The sequence below is a fragment of the Tetrapisispora phaffii genome, chromosome 7, assembly GCF_000236905.1.
Source record: "Tetrapisispora phaffii CBS 4417 chromosome 7, complete genome".
Classification (NCBI taxonomy): domain Eukaryota; kingdom Fungi; phylum Ascomycota; class Saccharomycetes; order Saccharomycetales; family Saccharomycetaceae; genus Tetrapisispora; species Tetrapisispora phaffii.
This window is the reverse complement of record NC_016526.1, coordinates 503,560-524,130: the sequence shown is the minus strand read 5'-3', so window position 1 is coordinate 524,130 and position 20,571 is coordinate 503,560. Positions and strand designations below refer to the sequence as shown.

The window sequence follows — 20,571 nt, the reverse complement described above, 5'->3', positions numbered from 1 at the left end:
CAAAATGAATGACTTCCAAGTCGGGCAATATTAGTTGCATGTATACGCTGTGTTACCTGTGTTCTTCTCCCAAGTATTGCTAATTGTGCATATTGGCTGTAAAAGGAGTTTGAACTAATTTGGAGACGTCATTTAAGCCAGGAAAATTGGCAAAAAATGAAGGAAGACAAAATCTCCGGAACGGGGAATTGAACCCCGATCCCGCACGCGACAAGCGCGGATTCTAACCATTAAACTATCCCGGATTCGTTTTGTTTCTTTGGCAAGGAATATGGGGCTATTGCATCCGGACATACAGGAGCCCTTGTAAGACAAACTCATCGCTAACTGTGGAGAAACCAGCACAGGAGCAGCAGCTGGTTCGATTTTATTGACGTCGACTGTGTAGTTAACGTGTTGGTTAGTGTTCCTATTTACTAGGTAAGTGTCCGAGTTATTGTAGTGCATGTGACAGAACAAAGTGCTTATGACACTTTGAGTTCGAAAATAACTGAGCATTCACTAATTGGATAGAAACTTCTAAAACAATCTTCCAAAGCAGAGATAAACAATTTTCACTACAATACACATGGCTACGTGATAAACATATACGTGCAGTACAGCTATCGGTCTTAGGAGAAGACTGAACATGTGTACTTGTTCATTCAACTGGTAGATAAACTCATATATAAGAGGACATCTAACTCTATATAGAATTGTTTAAATATATTAATAAAAGGAAAGAACCAATCGATTATTTAACTATTAAGAAGATGGACAACTCTAAAGCAACTAAAGTGACTAACGACACTAACTTAGACGTTGGTACTAACCGACATAAGCTTGTTTCTCCACACCTGTCTTTAGAATTAATGGATAATAGGTACTATAATTCCTATTGTAAATTTCAGATTCCCGACATTTGCCAGCTGTTAGGGCGGCTGGTTGCCTTGGATTGAATTTCACAGTGTGACGCTAGTCCACTTAATACTATTACTCGTTGCTTCTATTGCAACTGAATGATTATGTGGCTGGGTTTAAATCCAATTCTCAGTTTAATGTTTCGATCTTTTCTTTTTTTTGTTTCTTCTACGCTCTGACTAGAAAGCAATTTTTCACTCTCGGAATGTAATAAACAGCAACTCTTTACCATTCAAAATTACCATGGCTCTAAAAGGAAAACAGTTGCGTGTCAAAAAAACACTCAGCTCACCTTCATATAATACCTGTTACTAAAGTTCTTCCTATATGTCAATCTTCACCTCAGATAGGAATGGTTAAGTACACGTTTTAATTTCTCAGGTTCCACAGGGAATTCTTTCAAAACTATCTTAAGAACGATATATCACTCAGTTATACGAAATTAGTGCAGCTAAATAGAATAATTAGACAAGATCATAAGTTTTGACACGTCGTAATTTTGACACACGTCACATAACAATGGTAAAATTAAGTTTTTATAATGGATCATGTGACGCACAATTCTAATTCATCCCTTTTCCACTTTCAATCCCCCTTTAATTCATCTCAAACCATGTACTAGTTCGTTGTAAATAAAACAGTTATCGCTCAATAATTGATCTATCAGTATGGTAAACATCTAAACTGTTGTTACAAATAATACAATCAATTGGCTTTATAAAAGTTATTCGTTTCTCATATTTACAATTTACCGAAACACTAAAATAGAAACAAAACTAACAGCGTAAAACGTATAACCGAAAATAAATATGGCTAGTATTAAAGAAACTTCAAGTATCGTCACATTAACTCATCCTGACAACAAGGAAACGTCCGTAACAATTTTGAAATATGGTGCCACCGTGTACTCCTGGAAAAGGGAAGGTGTTGAACAATTATGGTTATCATCTGCTGCTAAACTGGATGGTTCAAAGCCTGTTAGAGGTGGTATCCCATTGGTGTTCCCTGCTTTTGGAAAAAATACAACTGATAAATACTTAAAGGATTTACCACAACATGGTTTTGCAAGAAATTCAAACTGGACTTTCAAGGGTATAGTTAGATCCTATCCACCAACTGTCCAGTTCGAATTGAATGAAGGAAACGCAAATCGAGAATTAATTAAAGCTTGGCCATATAAGTTCACCATTCTTTACAATATCGAGTTAGGTTACGATCATTTGAAAACAAGTGTCGATATTAGGAATGAATCGGATGTTCCATTCGATTTCAATTGGTTATTCCACACTTATTACAACATCCAGGACTCTATTGAGAATGTCTATGTACATGGTTTAGAAAACCAAGCCACTCACGATAACATCACAGGTAAAGCTGCCGTCGAAAAAAATGCTGAAGTTATTATTGACAGAGAGGTTGATAGAAGATATTTAAATGTTGATGTCAAAGAAAACATTACTATTTTGAATAAGAAAACTAACCAGTTAGTCCACGGTTTAATCAGGGAAAACCTGTCAGATGCCGTTGTTTGGAATCCATGGATCAAGAAATCTGCCGGTATGGGTGATTTCGAACCAAAAGATGGATACAAAAACATGCTCTGTGTCGAACCTGGTCATATCCACGATTTAGTCACCTTAAGAGCAAAACAAAAATGGTCTGCTTCTCAATATATGTATTGATATAGAGGATTAAGTAATTGATATGTAGAAATATATTTAGTTCGACAAAATATATTTTGATTAATAGCAATAGATAGATACATTTTCGTAAATCCGTTATATTATCAGCTCTGAAGCTAATCCATCTCCTTGTCTACATTTTCCTGATTCGTTCAATGTAGATAAATAGTGTCTGATTTTACATGGTATAAGAATAGAACAATTTATATACCTTTCCCTTTTGTATTTTTTGACTTTTTTTTCGTTTAGTTACGAAAATGAACTTTCTAAACCAAATGGTATCTTCTAAAATTTCGTATTTGAACATAATTAAATTAAGCGTAAATTAAATTACAAATATATAAATATGCAAATTGCTTTAAAATCACTAAATAATTTTTATTCACATTACCGCCTCAGAAACATACTCTGTAAGTATTACTTATATCAGCTAAAGAAATGTTTGATATTAAATTGAATACGAATATAAGAAATTTTCTGGTGTCAATCACAAGCTCAAGTAATAATATAGAGATCACTGAAATCATTGAACAAGATTACATTTCTATCGATGCATTGAAGGATATATACAAGTCTAATAAATCAACACAACCAAAAATATCTCTAAAAGAATTACTAACCCCACTAGAGTTTCAAATCAAGGAAAAACATGTACGAGGAAGTCATTATACCGATGAGTTTAAGAAACAATTGAATTACTTGAAGTTAAAAAATGAAGAAGATGATTACCAAAATATGATAAAGAAGAGCAATCTGCAATCAAAAGCATATGACGACGATTATATTTCGCCAGCTCAAATGAATAAACAGATAAAGGAACAAGTTACAACAGTTTTTAACATCATTATTAGTGTGCTGTCCGTTATTGCTGCTATTTGGTATTGGACAAAATCATCTATGGTAGTATCACCGGAATATAGAATATTATTATGCCTGTTTTTTGGGATCTTAGTACTTGTTGCAGAAGTTGTTGTTTATAACAGTTATTTGAATAAGATCGAAACTGCAAAAACTACAGAGAGAGCAAAGAAAGAGAAAATATCTGTAATTGAGAGAATTGTAATATAAATAATATCTATTGAAGCACATATTACATACGGAAATATATACCTATTATTGTCATTGTTATTTCTATATCTATATATGGTGAATTTTAAGGGTATCTTTCGAATTAACTAATATATTCATACCATATATCTCTTATCTGTTAAGTTGAAGAATATAAAAACGTGCATTTGAAATGTCATCGATTATTATTGTCTAATTTTTTTTACATTTCTTAATTATGTCCTAGAATCGTCTTCTCAACGGAGTATACCAGTTTCATAGTTTGTTCCATGAAAGTTAGACACATTATGGTGTGTGGACCAATTCTGAAAACTTGTGCTTCGAAACCTTTGTATAATGCAGATAAACCTTCAATTTTAACGGTTTTGACTAGACAATCAATCGGTCCCTTATACTTATTACCTCTTTGGTTATATATTCTTGTTAAAATAACATCCCATGGGTTCATAACAACGGCGACACCTAAACCAGATATCGTACTAGCAGTTAAATGTAATGCTGGACCATCTTTCATTAAATCAGATTTAATTAATACACTTTTGGTTGTATTATAAATAGGTAATTGGACCGATGAACCTGCACCTGTTCTTAAAATAGCGGCATCTACGCCACGGTACAGACCTCTAAAACCTTCTGTTTTATAAATTGCTTTTAAACCATTCCAAACACCTGTATATCTAGTTTGTTCCCCGACTTTGAATGCTTCAGAATATGATTGTAATCTAGTTTTCACTAGGAATAATGGAGAACCAATGACAGCTCCAATAATACCAGAAGTTGCACCAGCAGCAACATTGACAGCTACATTTTGTTTCAAATGAGAATCTACTCCAGGGAAGAAAGTTTTGTTTAAAGCATATCTAATTGGCTCGTAGAAACCTAATCTTGAACCATTTAACGCAATCTGATAAATATAAGCAGCATTTAAACCTTTCTGTAAAGCCATAAAACCTTCATTTCTAAAGACAACACCGATACCTTGGAATGGATTTTTATATATACCTTGACCAACTGATGCTAACTCACCTTGTAATTGCATTCTGATCTTAATAACCTCAATTGGATTGGTAAAAGTCACTGCAATACATGCTGCAAGACCACCTGCAGTGAATGAGCCAAATTTTGAAATTTTTTGAGCTGCACTCTTTTCTCTTATATCAGTTTTATCTTTTGGCATTCTATAAATCGTAATCTTTGTCTATATTTTTAATTGAATAATGACGCCCTATTTAGATACACAACATCAAAACTCACAAATTAGTCAAAGGAATGTAACTTCAATTTGATGTTTCTAAAATATATCCTACATTTATACTTAGAAAGAAATTATTAGATTTTATAGCAATCAATAATATTTTGTCCTAATTCTCTTCATAATGGATGAATCATTAAAATAAATCACTCTTAAGTCTTGGGTTCCCTGGCTGCAATTAAACAATATTAAGGTATTAATTATCTCTTCTGAAATTTGTACTTCCGATGAGTCTTCGAAAAAACCGGCCCGTTAACGGCCCGTTGCCGATATTGAATATTTTGGTCCCATGATAACTATGTCATATAATATAGGATGACAGTAATTATATATTTCGGTACAGTTAGTTTTGCAGTAAATTATGAAACTATACATATACGTGTCTATACATGTATATAGTTAATGAATAAAAAACACTATCTAAAATTGTTGTACACTGTACCACATTCTGTGCAATAATATGAAGGCATGTTAGGACCCATTTCTATATCTTTTCGTAATTCAAACTTTGTACCATTACAAACACTACACTGCGAATCATTTGGCAAGGAAGGAATCACAGTCCCGCTATTATTACCTTCATTTTCAGTGTTATTGGAAGAGGAACTTTCAGGCATGCTATAACCAGAGTACCTTAAACTGCCATAAAGACTATCGAACTTGACAGAACTTAGACATGGCTTCTCACTGTCATTATGAGTGGCGTTAGTTGACATATCGCTTGGTGTGGGTGTTATGCTACTGAGTCCTTCTTTTCTTTTTCTATCTTTTAATTTTTGTAATGCCATTTTTCTAATACGAGAAGGCATATCCACTCTAAACACACGGATATTACCACTAGTATCTGTTGAAACTATTATCGTACCAACTACATCGATCATATTTGGAAGAGTTGAATGTGTCTTCAAATTAAAGCTCTTATCTAACTCTCGGTTTACTTTTTTATTCTGTAATTTTATATTTTGAACGTCACTGCTTGAATCTGAAAGGGTACTGTTCGTCAAAGATTCTTGTATCTTATTCTCTGTCTCCATAAAATATTCGGATGATAATTCACATATTAAATCATTGGATAACGATAGAATTTTCGCCGTCTCAGGTGGTGCAAGCACTGCTGTTGTAATAGGATTTGTGTGTGCATGGAATGCAATATATGCTGAATTCCTAATAATCTTATTGCAACGTAAAAGATTTGGCAAATGTAAGTGATGGCATCTACTATCTGAATCTGCTCTTGGTCTTCCTTTCTTTTGTCTAGAGGATAATGTCTTGCCAATTAGTGATTTGAAACTTAAAGATCTATGAATACCGGTCCTTGGAATGCTCTTCCTGTGAGCTTCGTCACTATTAGATTGTAAAGTCCAAAAGTAGACCCAATGATCATCACTACTACTAATTACGACTGGTTCACCTGAGAGCATCGATAATTGAGCATGGTGCTGACTTGTTTTACTTTGGAAACCCTTTAAATATTCAAGCAAAGTTTTATCAGACAGCTGAATTATTCTTATCTTAGAATCATCACAAGTTGCAAGAATTCTCAAATTATCAGTATTTTCTGGCATTATACACTGAAGGCCAGTAATACGTGGACCTAGTAACCTATTTTTTATTAGAGGAGGCTCGCCGGGATTCTCTAAGTTTTGTAACGCTACTCTTTGTCTGACGTGAAATGCAGAATGGAACTTCAATCCCTCAGTCTCGAGAACGTGAATATAACCATTTAAAGTACCAACTATTGTAAACTTACCATCTAATGAGACGGTCAAAGTAGTAATTAAATCTTGGCAATGATACTCATAACTTACCTGTTCATCTAAAATGGACCACAGTCTACATTTCTGATCTATGCAGCCACTTATGAAGAATCTATCATCTATAGGATGGAATTTCACTGTTGTTACAAAATCCGGATGCGAGAAGGTTCTTAGAGATTTGTTTTTGTCTGTGTGCCATAATTTTACCGTTTTATCAATCGATGATGTTAAAATGAAACCATTTCGAGACCAATCAAGATCCAAAATATCATTTGTGTGCTCCTGAAATACCTTCACTGGACGAGGTTTAAAAACCGGTGCAAACAGATTCATTGTTGAGCCTGAATTACTATTCTGATCTGCAGACTCTAGCCTAGAGTTAGATTTGACGTTAGATGTGAAAGTAGAATTATTATACAGAGTACTGTTATCATTGTAATCACTTCCAACGTTTGAAGTACTATCGTCGTCATTATTTCTTGATTTACGTTCTCCCAGATCAAGGAATTGTTTAAAGTCCTGTTCAAAATTATTCAGGGAACTTCCTGCATCAGAATATGTATTACTTTTAATTGGGCTGATGATGCTATTTTTTCTACTTCTACCATCTGTTAAAGTTTTCGTCACCTCTGTATTCCTAGAGCTATCATCTTTAGCAGAGTCCCACCTCTCCAACAATGAGCTAATGACTTTCCAAATTCTTAAATTTCCGTCTTTACCCGCGGTAGCCATGTATTTCCCGTCTAAACTAAATTTGGTTACCCAAATGGATTTTGAAACATCTACCGTTTTAACATTTCCATTGGAATTTGACGATTTTGTTGGTGTTATAGTATCACTAAGATCACTTCTATCTCCATTTTCATCCTTTGCACTAGATATTGTTGTATTGTTCGTTTTTTCAATTCGTAGTTCTTGTGCCATAAACATTCTATTAAACCTTGTCATATCTTTTCTCTTTCTATACAACTTGATATACGTCGGGTTTTGTAGATATTTAGAGAGTTGGTCTTCATCAATAGTGTTAAATAACGATGATCCGTCTATTGGCAAGTTTATCAGTCTTTCTCTTATATTAATCAAATCTTTATGAACGATATTATCTGATGCTTTGAAATCCTTATTTAGTTCTTTTTTCATTGTTTTAAATGAATTTTTGTTTGGAGATTGTCTGTCATTTTCATTATTTTCTGGAACCTTCATCTTGAACATCAATGGTTTAAAATCAGCAGAATATGGTGTAGATTTTTTCATAAAACGATCTCTCTTTTTTAATCTATTATCTTTCAAGTCAGTGTCCACGGTTTCGTTATCTTTATCGTCTATATCGTCGATATTACCAATATGCTGTTCTTGTATTATATCTGAAACATTTGACTTTATCTTTGAAAGTGAGGTACCTTCTTCACTGTTGATGGAAACAAGCGATGAGAGAGCTGACAATGAATCATCATCCGCTTCATCAATACTTGTTTTATTTGGAATTCTTAAATGCATTTTCTTTTCTTCAATTCAATTAGTATGTTTCTGTTTGTATAAATTATTATTGGGTGAGGGATATTTCCTTCCTTTCTTACAACCTTTATAATAATAAAGAAGAGAAACCAGCCTTTATAATGCAATAAAGTAGCTCTGGGGAACCGATGTGCCAACTAGTATGCAAAACAAATGTTATAAAATCAAAATGTTTTTAAACCAATATGTGCCAACCAACAATTAAACAATCACACAGATAAAAGCCACTATATTCAGATCCAGTTTTACTAATATTTTAGAACCGATGTGTTGAATTGTTGTAGTTCAAAATATTTAACTACTATGTTAACTAATTAAAAAATAAGGGCTATATCAAAGAGTATAGTAATCTAGAAACTAATGTTCGATTGATGTTAGAAAAAGGTTAAGCCTCAAATTACAGTTTTTAATTAAGCTTTGAATATTGCTATTAAATTTTCCATTTAAGAAATTATAATATTGAGGTAGCAATACCATTATAAAATATTTTTCAATCTTAATTTCATTTCATTATCATTATATCTATTGAATGTCAGGGCCTTTCCGCACCGTTTCTCTTGTTTTATTCAATATTTTCCGAATTCATTAATTTATTTTCTATCGATTTTAAAATTTTCGAACATTCAAAAACTTTAACAAGATGACACCTGACAGACACATAATTAATGTCTGTTGACTTGTAGTTATTGTTCATAAAAAAAATGTAGTTATAATTACGATTTAAGAAATGCATACACAGCCTACAAGTAAGTACAAAACAGAGCAAAATATTGGTTATAATTGCCAATATTATTGTTATTCCAATTTATTGTTCCTTGAAAAGTTATATGTTAATTCATAAGGGAACTAGTGTCCAAAGCGCGTATGCATCATATAGGCACAACTAAGGACCAATTTTGTTCAAGTGTGCGGAACCAAATTGAACTGAATTAGATCTACAAAGTGATTGAGTTCTATCTATGTTCACTCTTTCGTAAGGGCTTGTTTTTTCTTGGTGAGAAGCAAAACTAAGTAGAGTAGAAAGCCTCTGTCATTTGTTTCCTTTCAACGCCTCTTTCTACTGCTCGCCTACTTCGTTTTTTTTTTTGAGGCTGTATCTCATTAACATATAAGCCCCGTCATGGGAAAACTAGTAACAATAAATATAAGACACATATACATATATTTCATTAAGATTTTGTCAATTGAGATATTAACTGTAGTAAAATTTGTTAAGTTACATTGCCTTGTTTTTATAGTTAATATCCTTGTCTAGAGTTACAGTTTGGGAAAATGGTTGACAAAAGATCTTCTAGTTTATGTAGAAATGGACACCGCTCAATCATGCAGACGCTTGCTCTAATTTATCAAGACCTACATCCTTTCTCTATAATATCTAATACAGGATCCAGTTGACATAAAATAACTTACTATATAATTTTTCAATTTGTGTATCTATGTGATTTTATAAAAATACACACTTTATGTTAAAGTTGTGTGTCACCTATTAAGTGATATTTTGTTTATTTATCAATTGGCAATCTATGCATTCGTTTTTATTGAATATTTATTTGTTTATTTATGCTTTCTTGTCTTTTTCTTCTTATTTTTGTTTCTACGTTTTTTATTATTATTCTTGTTTAATGCCACTTTTCTTTGGTTTTCATTACCATCTGTCTTTGCAGAGCCAACAGGAAGTTCTTCAATTTCGTTTTCGTTCTCATCTTTATTGTGGTTTTCACTCCCATAAAAATTGGTACTACGAGTAGTTATATCACCAACATTATCCATATCCTGAAGGGATTCATCTGAATAAGTTTCAATATTTGATATTGCATTATTTTGTATACCAGATACAGCAATATCATTATCATAGGATTTTTTCTTTGGATTTGAATTTTTAAGTACAACATCTGCTAAGTCTCTATAAAAGTTATTCTCTTTGTCAAAAGCCGATGATTTCCTTTCATAGGAACCCATTTCTTCAACATTCATGTTATTATGATTATTGGTCTTATTAACATAATTAGCATTAGTTTCTCTACCACCTAAATGTCTTGAAGAACTTCCTTTCCCTTCATTAATATGAATATTACCAAAGAATATATCTTCTTCAGTGTCATCAACAAAATAATTAGGTGGTAGTTCATCGCCCTTTTGAATAATGGCATTCTTCTTAAAATTTTCGCCATTATATGATGGTGGTATACCAATATCTCCATTAAGGCTGCCAAATGCATATTTCTTAACATTGGCTTCAACAAAGACAAATCCAACTTGGCCCAAATTTACTTGTAACTCTAATTCGTCACAAGGAACTTGGATATCATTTGATGGATTAAACACGGTTTTCAAAGTGTCTGGAAGATCAATATCTTGCCCGTTAGATAATGCATCTCGTAGACTAACATTATCAGGATCTTCCAACAAGCCATCTTTTGTATATGTCCTTGTATACGATGCATTTAAACATCCCAAACTGACAAATAAGTCAATACCAACATTATGAGTAACATCCATCATTTTTTTACCATTATGTGTAATGAATATGGTGCCTAACTTGTACCTATATCCAAAACCAACCACATCACCCTCTTGTAATTTGGGTAGCAGGGTACTTGCACTGAATGGATTGTTGATTCTTAGTTTACCAGTAGATTCATAAGCAATAGAATATGAGGACGTACCGGGTATCTTGAAATACGGATAAGGGGTTGTAACCAATCCTATACTAAACACTGCATTACTATTTCTTGAAAATTTGTAAACTTTGACTTCAAAATAAACGGCATCTTTCTTGTTGTTCGGCAGCGGATAATTAAGTAAAGTTGAGGAACTCTTATTAAATTGTGTAAAAGAAACATCAAGCTTATCTTGAACTAAAAAACTTGGCAAAAAATTGCCTTCCTCATCAACATTATCATTAATACTTGGGTAAAAATAATAGCTTTGTATACCACGATCTTTTATATATTTTTTATCTGTATCGTTAAGAAATGTGCCAAAATTATGTACAACTGGTGGATTGACTTTATTGAACGTTTTTGTCCTATTATATAATTCAATCTCAAACGGTGACATTTTCAATAGTTCTGTTTCTTCTAGTTCCTGAAGTGCAGCATCATCATCAAATTGCCCAGGATCTGTAAAGTTTGAATCCAACAGAATACTACCTTTTGATCCAAAAAAACTACTTATATTCAGTGAGTTCGAGGCAACAGCAGCTCCAGTCTCTTCATCGTATGCTGCTTCATCAACACCACAAAACATCACATAAATAGCCATAGCTAATAAAAATATCATCAACAATGCAAAAGTAACGGATAGACTAATCAAAAAGGCTAAACTTACTGTATCACTATCCCGATCAACAGGAGGTGCCGGATACGGCTCATTGATAGGATATGCCTCTTGAGAAACAGCAGATGTAACCTGATCCAAATTGTAAGCAATATCAAGTACTATCATAGTTTCTTTATATTTATGTATCCAATATGATTAATTGAATGTGATCACGATATTTCTTGATATGTATTAGATCACAATTAATATAAACTACTCTATTCTGATATTCACTCCACTTATAGTTATTACTATTGTTATATTTATATTTATTCTTATTGTAGTTAACTATTAGAAATTAATAATATATTGTTAAATTTATTTTAAAACTAAAATCCTATTTATTGAAATATGTATTTGTAAGACTTACATTAATATTTAATTCACACGTTGCAGTTTCAGTGTATAAATTCCTTTAAATACTGAACATTAAAATTAACCCGCAAACGTTACCACGGATATTTTTAATTTTTAATCATTTAGCAAAGAAAGGCTGAGACATTGCGTATTTAATGTATTTCGTTAGTGAATATAATAAATATGTTTAATTAATTTAGAATATTTCTTTATAATCTACTTATCCATATACCCGTCAATAATTAATTAGATAATTGTTTTCAAGTATTATTATTATTACTACTTTTTATCTCATTTGCATAAACTTTCCTTCCAAAAAAGAGTAAATGTTATGCACAAAAATGATGTAAATTACACGATCTGTGAAAATATATAATATGAATGTATGTATACATTAATATTTCATGATTTATATCAATCAATTAATACTACTATCTTGCACCATTGAGCTTCCTAGTTGTTCGTTTCCTACGTATGTCCACCCACCAAATTGTTGTTGAACACTATTACTTAAAAATTCATCAACAACACTGTCAACGGGCTTTTCCTTCGTAAATTCTTGATCAAAATTACTTGTATCAATTAAACTGCTTACAGATGGCTTAAATGGAGGAATATATGCTTTCAACCATAAACGATTCCATGATAAGTTATTGAAGAAAGGGTGATTCTTGATCTCGTCAGGACTATTATAACCTAATCTTCTCTTTGGATCACGACTTAAAAGACCAATCAATAAGCTTTTAGCATCGCTGTCAAATCCTTCTGGAAATCTTAGAGGCTCTTTCAGAATTTTCTTATACATTTTCGGTACATCTTCATCATAATATGGTGGTAAACCGGTTAGCATTTCATATAGTAAAACACCTAATGTCCACCAATCCACAACATTTGTATATCCTTGTCCTAGTAACAATTCAGGAGCTAAATATTCTGGGGTGCCACAAAATGTATCTGTCTTATCCTTATCTTTCATATTTAACTTCGACAATCCAAAATCGCACAATGCAATATGTCCTTGATAATCTAATAAAATATTTTCCGGTTTAAGATCACGATAGATAATGCTATATTTATGCAGCGTTTCTAAAGCACATAAAAGTTCAGCAGTATAAAATCTTGATCTCGATAAATCAAACCTACCCTCCTTTTGTAAATGGTAAAATAATTCACCACCGTTAATGAAAGCTAGAACCAAATATAGTTTTTCTGGTGATTGAAATGAAAACTTTAATGGAACAATAAATGGACAAATTATTCTAGAAAGGACTGTCTTTTCAGCTAATGTATGGGTCACTTCGGATTTGGAAATAATATAGGCTTTTTTAATTGCCTTCAAGGCATAAATTTTCTGAGTATCTTTCTTTCTAACCTGCATAACTTTACCAAAGGAACCTTTACCAATAACTTTTAAAAGATCAAAATCGTCAATGGATAATTTCTTATACTTGGTAGGTTTGTAATCAATTGTGATGTTTAATTTACCCATGTCATCATCCAATGTTAACCAATAATGACTATATAATCTTAAATTAGCTGCTGAATCAATTTTCAAATTAATTGGTAAAGTGAAAGAGCCAATTTGGATATCTTGATTGTTATTCAATTTTTCAAACATTGTTTTCAGTTTCTCATTTTGAAAACTGTTAGCGTCTTGCCAAGACTTTGACGGTAGTAACACTGACGGTATACGTGCAAACACGTCGATTTTTAAAGTTGGTAATATTCTAGTGACGTCAAAAAGAGAAATTTTATTAAACACTGGTTGATTAATAGTACCTGATTCTGGTAATATTGTTGCAACTGTATTATCAAATTCTATTGTGAAATATAATAGTGGGTTTAAAGTTTCTGATCCCGGTATCCTTATGGTAGCCGGAATATATTTGCATAAAGTTTCGCTTGAAAGAACTACTTCTTCTGTTGAATCCTGCTTTTGTTTAATATTCATGTCTGATAAAGTTTTAATTAAGGAATTAATGTCATTTGAGTTATTTGTTCCCTGTGTTGTCTCCCCTGCCTGAATTAGTTTGTTTAACACGGTTTCATTTGATGTAAGTGGGAACGGTAATATGAAACCTTCACCTTTGTATACTTTTATTGTCATTTTACCAGCGCTAGTAGTATTATTAGGAATAACCTGCTGCTCATCGATATCCATCTTTTCGGTAGTGCTACTATTATCGACATCCAATGAAATTGGTGGAGTTGAGGAAGCTTCATTAACGTCAGTGCTATTTCGACTTTTCATTCCAGCAAGTGAAGAAGAAGTTCTATTTATAGAATTCTTTTCTATATCAGTTAATTCAGTTTCTTCATTTATTGTTGAACTTCTCTTGTTATCAGAAGACCCAAATAACTTAGTTGAAGAGTTCTCTTTATTCTTAATATTGTTGCTTTTGTTTTCATTCTCCTTGTCACTACCTTTCCCAAATCTAAATTTAGACAATTTCCATGAATACATCGTGCCAAACTTCAAATTAATATTGTTAAATATACCTAAATCACTCCTTTTTAACCAACTATCTTAAAACAGCAATGTTTTAAATGTATAACCAATTGAATTCAATAGAATTTCAAATATATAGTGATGAATACTATTAAATAAAACCTAGTTATTTTAATGCTCACCGTACAAAACTAAAATTAACAAACCTGATCTGCGGATGTTATCAAGTTCACTGATATGGTTAACAAATATCTATCCTTAAAAGGTCAAATGGACTATGAACTGATTGGGTGCTTTATTTTTATCAATGCTTTGATATATACATATATAAATTTATATTTTTCAGCCATGTCATATTAATGCCTTTGACTATTTTAACATATTTTATGTAAGAAATTCATATTTAATATGGGCCCGTTAAAAGTTTTGAAAATATCAAAAGATTGTAGAAGATAAAGGTATTTTAATAAGAAGAAGACTACATTATGGAATGCTGCATAACTGGCAGCTCCATGTTGATATGATCTGTACATTGTTTTTGGACTAGTTGTTCTTATATGTCTTTTGATGGAACATGCATGGTCATAGGTTTCCAGACTGTGTTAATGTCAGTAATACATATCATTTAAAGGGAGAGTGAAGTACATATTCTTGATTTGTATAAAAAAATACTTATTAAGTTTTAACATTTGGTTCCTCAGTGCCAATGAATTCTTTGAATTTCAAGAACTTGACAACTGAGTATATCACTGGTTTTAACACATCATCTGCCGAATCATTGTATTTGGTTTGGTCATCACTGTATTGTTCAGCATATAATCTAATTGTAGCACCGGAAGAACCTGTACCAGATAATCTTAGCACGATTCTAGCACCGTTAGACAACTTGAAGAATAGCCCTTGATGATCAGAAACAGAGCCATCCAAATCAGTGTATGAAAAGTCACCGCAATCTACAACAGTTAGGTTTGGATCACCTGGGAATGCTGCATTCTTAGTCTTTGGATTAGTGACAAACGCATTTAGGAAATCAACAACTTTGGCTGCATATGCAGAAGGAAGGCTTTCGTAATCATAACGGGTAAAGAAAGTACGACCGTACTTTTGCCAGAATTCTGTTTGAATAGTCTTGATGGAAGCGTCTTTTTCGGGATGATCCTTGTTAAAAATGGCTAAAATATTTAACCAAGCAACAATTGCCCACAACCCATCTTTTTCTCTTATATGATTCGAACCTGTACCAAAGGATTCTTCACCACAAATCGATAGTTTCCTGGCATCAAACAATGCGCAGAAGAATTTCCAACCTGTTGGTACTTCATACAAATCTAATCCTTTATGTTTAGCCACTAAGTCGATGGCACTAGATGTAGGGAAAGATCTTGCGACGCCGTAAATACCTTGCTTTGCAAAATATGGGATTTCATTGGCATATTCAGCTATGATTGCAACTGAGTCACCTGGGGAGACGAATGCAGGGCCGTAGCCGTAAATCATATTTCTGTCACCATCACCATCCGAGGCAGCACCAAATTCGATTTTCTCTTTATCAACTCTATCAACTAACGTTCTACCATAGGTCAAGTTTGGATCTGGATGTAAACCGCCAAAATCTGGTTGTGGGTGCCAATTTTGTAGTACTTCGTCTGCTGGCAAACCAAATTCGTCCACGAAGACAGCTTTCCCATAAGGGCCAGTGACACCATTTAATGAATCGAATAGTAATTTCCAATTCTTTGTCTTACGTTGAGTCTCAATGAACTTTTTGATCAAAGGGAAATCAAAAATACCTTTCAATAACTCAACGTGAGCTTCTGTTGGTTCAATGATATCAACTAATAATGGACCATATTTAACGTTTTCTGAAATTGTGTTAATATCAATCTTTGGGAAGTTCTTAATTATCTTGTAAGTGGTTAATTTCTTTGATTCTTCCCAGATTGCATTTGTCACCGATTCAGGAGCTGGAGCACCATTTGCTAGGTTATATTTGATACCAATATCATTTTCTGGGCCGCCTGGGTTGTGAGAAGCAGTTAAAATAATACCACCCGTGACTTCTTCATGGTATGTTCTGATGACGTGAGAAGTTGCTGGGGTAGATAGAATACCAGCTTGACCGATAATCAATTTTCTAACACCATTGGCAGCACCAATTTCAGCAATCAATTGTAGGATGACATCGTTGTAGAAACGACCATCACCGCCGACAACCAAAGTTGAGTCTTCAGAGCCTTCTGGGATTGCATCCAAAATGGCTTGGATAAAATTCTCTGTGTAATTTGGCTCATTCATGAATATTTTAGTTTTCTTACGTAAACCTGAAGTACCAGGTTTCTGGTCTTGGTAAGGCTTAGTTGGGATTTCTACAATATCTAGAGCCATGATAGTGTAAATGGGCTTTGTGTGTAAACCTTGTTACTGTGATAAGGTAATTACTTTTCTTTGTATAGGGCAACTGTAACAAGAAGATAAGTTAATACATTTCATTGAATACAAATAAAACCAAATTCAAATAAGATAACTTGCAAACAATACGACAAAGAACATGTACCATTTTATACCTTTTGTAGATGACGATGATTCAAAATCCAAACTTACAACAACTTGAGATAATGATAAATTATTGATACTCCCCATCGAGCAGTAAAACAATTACATAGTGTCCGAATTTAAATAACAATATTCCTCAAATGTAAATTTAAAATAATATATTGGATTAAGTTATTTGAGCAGAATAAAATTCCACTCATTTCATTGATCAATCATAGTTGATGTAATCTTTAAGATCCCAATAGTCACATTGATCTTTGGTTGCATTATTTTTAATTTCTTCTTTTTGACATTTTTAGTCACTCCTGGAGGGTGATTCAATTTTGAAGTTGTTCCGAAATTTATGAAATGTAATGTGCATCGAATAATATCAATTTGCAGTTCATTTATAGAAGGATTCGAATATAGAAGGGTCCAAAGTTGTTTGAGTAATGATTCAGTAAAGTACATCAATGTCCAATGATATATATATATATATATATGTGTGTGTGTATTCTAAGATATCAACGTTTACCTCTTTCCATTAATGATTCAAATGACGGAACTTCTATATTATCAGTAGGGTTGACTTCTTTCTCAATTGTTTCTCTAAGTTCGACTTTCTTGATATTTAGCAAGTCTTTTAAATCATCGATTAATTCATTATTAGTTTCATTGAAATGAGGATTGATTTTTTTGAAAATCGTATCTACTTTGGGTTGTTGCTTGTCACCTTTCACTATATAGTGATTATGAATATATGCGTTGATATTGGATTTTTGTAAATACAGACTAATCGCATATGAAAGAGTTGGATCATTTTCAATGGCCTTTTCAATTACTTTGTTTTCATTTGGTAATGGTAATACTGAGGTTTTATCACTTAATCCATCTATAGGTCTATAGTATAATTCATTGGGTATACTTTTCATATCATCTGTATCCATCAAATCTACAAAATCACTCATCAGTTTATCAATTTTATCCTCTTCTTCTTTGTTTTCTTCAATCAGTTTACCACTTGTACTCAGTCTATTGACCAGTTTAGGAAAATCCGATACTCTCTCATCTTCAGCAAACGGCAGTCTATTTAGAACAAAATATCTTACAATATTTCTATCAGATATTTTAGACACCATTGGATATAATGCACACATTTCTACTTCACCATTATGTTTCTGAACGTATCTGACAATTGCGATCTTTTTATTTTCCATAAGAACATCCACTAATGCATACATACTATACACATCACTTTTACTGCCATTTCTACTATCAAAAAAAATGAATTTGCTTTCTGAATTTAAAAAATACCTTGGCAACGAAGTCTCATTCATAAATCCACGTATATCAATGTTAGCTTTATTATTCATAGTTCTTTGATCATTAATAACTGCTGGAAGTATAACATAATCAGACCCATATCTGAATGCCTTTGAAACAGAATTGGGAGACACATTAACATATTTATCTTTCTCTTCCTGAGATTTTCCATTTTCCTCTTTTTGTTCATCTTTTATCATGTATTCAACCACTGATTGAACTGGTGTCGGTATATTGGCTTCTGTCTCCAGTGTTGGTTTTAATATTGTTTTCATACTCAAGTTTGATACTGTTTTAGTTGCTGGATATCCTTCAACCTTAATCGATAAATATGTATCTTTCTCGTTATTCTTATCATTTTCTAATTTACGTTTAATATCGTTATCTTCAACGTTGTTTGTGATTGACTCTGCTAATATATCTGCCCCCAATCTTAGTAGACCAGTAAAGACTTTGACAGGTTTTACAGCAGTTATTTGTGAAGAGTTAACTAATTCTGAAAATTCAGCTATAGTAAAATATAAAGAACTTTCTAGAGATGCTATAGTTTTACCCCAAGAACTTTCATTAAAGGTCAATTTATCACATCCACTGCAGTCTATTAAAATTATTTTTGATTCTAATTCTTCTCTTAAAATTTCTAGTTCTTCAGCGGTGATATCTAATCCATTTATATCATCTGTAAAGATTACAATCTGTCTATTTATTTTTCGTTTCCCGAAGTAATCCTTGATATCCAAAGATGTAACTAATAAACATTGCAACATCGAAGAGTCTTGAGCATCTTCATCTTCAAGTTTGGGGGCAGAAAGTCCTATTAAGCTCTTTAATATCTCAATAGTCATCTCCATTGTAACCGGTGCAGTGAATTCTTGTAATTGAAAGATATTGGGAATATCTTGAGAATTTTTTGAGAATCCATAATGGTTTGCTAAATATAAACTCAAATAGTCAGTCTTCCTATTTCTTTTTACTTTATCAATTAATGTGTACTCTAAATATGATATTACATTAGGAATAATATTGTTTTGAAACATTGATGGTGAAACATCAATAATAAAGGTAGTTGATTCAGCAGACATTTTGTAACCTGCCAGTATGGTAGCTGGTAACTCTTAAACTATGTCTTTCTTTAATAACAATAATGACATACAGATACAATATTAATGTAATTAGGTATTTTTTCTTTTGTATGGCTTTTGTAGTTTAATAGATATTACAGTTCGCCTTATTTCTTAATTTTTTTGTTCTTAAGAATTTAGAATTTGATGCCATTCGCATATTAGATCAATATTACGTACAAGAAGGGCATTTATTATTATGCAATTGCGATTTATATCTTAAGCTATATCTTCAACTAAAGGGTGAAATAACTTAAACCTCAAACATATCTTGTAGTTATAAACTACCATGCCTTTTAGAGCATTACCGAGTTACTTTCGCGGCTATCATGAATCTGAATCAACTGGGGTTGATTCATCGCTAGTAAATCATTTGGAACTAGTTAAACACATAAACTGGAAGGAGCTGTACGAATCTATCCCAGTAGATAATGAACAGTATAATTATAAATTAGTAATTTTTGCAAGGCATGGTCAAGGTTACCACAATGCAGCTATAGAAAGATATGGAATGCCGGAATGGGATTCAAAATGGGCTCTATTGGATGGTGATGAATATGGAAATTGGTTAGATTCTAGGTTAACTAATGTAGGTAGAGAACAAGTCAGAACTACGGGTTCTACTATATTATCACCGATTGTTAATGACTTAGGCATGCTACCTCATAAATTCTTCAGTTCTCCAATGAGAAGATGTTTAGAGACTTTTGTGGAATCATGGAATGTATGTCTAAGGGAAAATAGTGATATTCACTGCTTAACTGATGTTAATGATATTGAGGTAAATATCTATGAAAACATAAGAGAAATATTAGGCAGACACCCTTGTGATAAACGAGTAAATCATTCTAAAGCAATTAAAGAATATCAACCATCTAAATTACCAATAGGCATTACTGTGAATTGGGTATATGAACCAGAGTATCCCGAAGAAGATAAATTATGGACACCAACAAGAGAAAAGATTTCTGATATGGACAAACGTATTCTTAATGGTTTAGTGCAAATCTTTCAGCAAACAACATCTGCAGACAGATTCATCTCTGTGACATGTCATTCTGGTGTTATCAACAGTATCTTAAGAAACATCAAACATCCAAGAGTGGATAATTTACAAACAGGTAATGTTGTAATAGCAGTGGTTGAAATAGATAAGCAAAAACTTGGCCAACATCCTTTACAATAACACAAATAATATTGCTTAAGAGCCAGAGGATTTTCTTTCCATTAAGAAAGCAGTTACCTGGCAAATTTAGATGATGGTATTTAATGACACAAAAGATCTAAACATCAG

General features: G+C 32.6%; 9 protein-coding genes and 1 non-coding gene across 10 annotated transcripts; 3 read left to right on the top strand and 7 right to left on the bottom strand.

Annotated features, from left to right (window-relative positions):
• Positions 1-173: 173 nt before the first annotated feature.
• On the bottom strand, positions 174-245 carry TPHA0Gtrna6D. The gene has a single exon. It is a non-coding gene; the product is annotated as a tRNA-Asp (tRNA).
• A 1,464-nt stretch (positions 246-1,709) lies between these two features.
• Positions 1,710-2,582, top strand: TPHA0G02530 (D-hexose-6-phosphate mutarotase; the record flags this gene model as incomplete). Its single annotated transcript, XM_003686474.1, has 1 exon — positions 1,710-2,582. The coding sequence occupies one exon, from the start codon at positions 1,710-1,712 to the stop codon at positions 2,580-2,582; it is 873 nt and encodes a 290-aa protein (XP_003686522.1).
• A 438-nt stretch (positions 2,583-3,020) lies between these two features.
• On the top strand, positions 3,021-3,650 carry VPH2 (Vph2p; the record flags this gene model as incomplete). Its single annotated transcript, XM_003686473.1, has 1 exon — positions 3,021-3,650. The coding sequence occupies one exon, from the start codon at positions 3,021-3,023 to the stop codon at positions 3,648-3,650; it is 630 nt and encodes a 209-aa protein (XP_003686521.1).
• Positions 3,651-3,861: 211 nt separating this feature from the next.
• On the bottom strand, positions 3,862-4,827 carry OAC1 (Oac1p; the record flags this gene model as incomplete). Its single annotated transcript, XM_003686472.1, has 1 exon — positions 3,862-4,827. One exon carries the CDS (start codon positions 4,825-4,827, stop codon positions 3,862-3,864), a length of 966 nt encoding a protein of 321 aa, XP_003686520.1.
• Positions 4,828-5,318: 491 nt separating this feature from the next.
• Positions 5,319-8,156, bottom strand: TPHA0G02500 (WD40 repeat domain-containing protein; the record flags this gene model as incomplete). The annotated part of the gene is made up of 1 exon (XM_003686471.1): positions 5,319-8,156. The coding sequence occupies one exon, from the start codon at positions 8,154-8,156 to the stop codon at positions 5,319-5,321; it is 2,838 nt and encodes a 945-aa protein (XP_003686519.1).
• A 1,572-nt stretch (positions 8,157-9,728) lies between these two features.
• SSH4 (Ssh4p) lies at positions 9,729-11,621 on the bottom strand (the record flags this gene model as incomplete). The annotated part of the gene is made up of 1 exon (XM_003686470.1): positions 9,729-11,621. The coding sequence occupies one exon, from the start codon at positions 11,619-11,621 to the stop codon at positions 9,729-9,731; it is 1,893 nt and encodes a 630-aa protein (XP_003686518.1).
• A 649-nt stretch (positions 11,622-12,270) lies between these two features.
• TPHA0G02480 (serine/threonine-protein kinase) lies at positions 12,271-14,316 on the bottom strand (the record flags this gene model as incomplete). The annotated part of the gene is made up of 1 exon (XM_003686469.1): positions 12,271-14,316. One exon carries the CDS (start codon positions 14,314-14,316, stop codon positions 12,271-12,273), a length of 2,046 nt encoding a protein of 681 aa, XP_003686517.1.
• Positions 14,317-14,976: 660 nt separating this feature from the next.
• On the bottom strand, positions 14,977-16,686 carry TPHA0G02470 (uncharacterized protein; the record flags this gene model as incomplete). The annotated part of the gene is made up of 1 exon (XM_003686468.1): positions 14,977-16,686. One exon carries the CDS (start codon positions 16,684-16,686, stop codon positions 14,977-14,979), a length of 1,710 nt encoding a protein of 569 aa, XP_003686516.1.
• A 671-nt stretch (positions 16,687-17,357) lies between these two features.
• YKU80 (ATP-dependent DNA helicase YKU80) lies at positions 17,358-19,238 on the bottom strand (the record flags this gene model as incomplete). Its single annotated transcript, XM_003686467.1, has 1 exon — positions 17,358-19,238. One exon carries the CDS (start codon positions 19,236-19,238, stop codon positions 17,358-17,360), a length of 1,881 nt encoding a protein of 626 aa, XP_003686515.1.
• A 328-nt stretch (positions 19,239-19,566) lies between these two features.
• Positions 19,567-20,463, top strand: PMU1 (putative phosphomutase; the record flags this gene model as incomplete). Its single annotated transcript, XM_003686466.1, has 1 exon — positions 19,567-20,463. The coding sequence occupies one exon, from the start codon at positions 19,567-19,569 to the stop codon at positions 20,461-20,463; it is 897 nt and encodes a 298-aa protein (XP_003686514.1).
• Between the last annotated feature and the right edge of the window lie 108 nt (positions 20,464-20,571).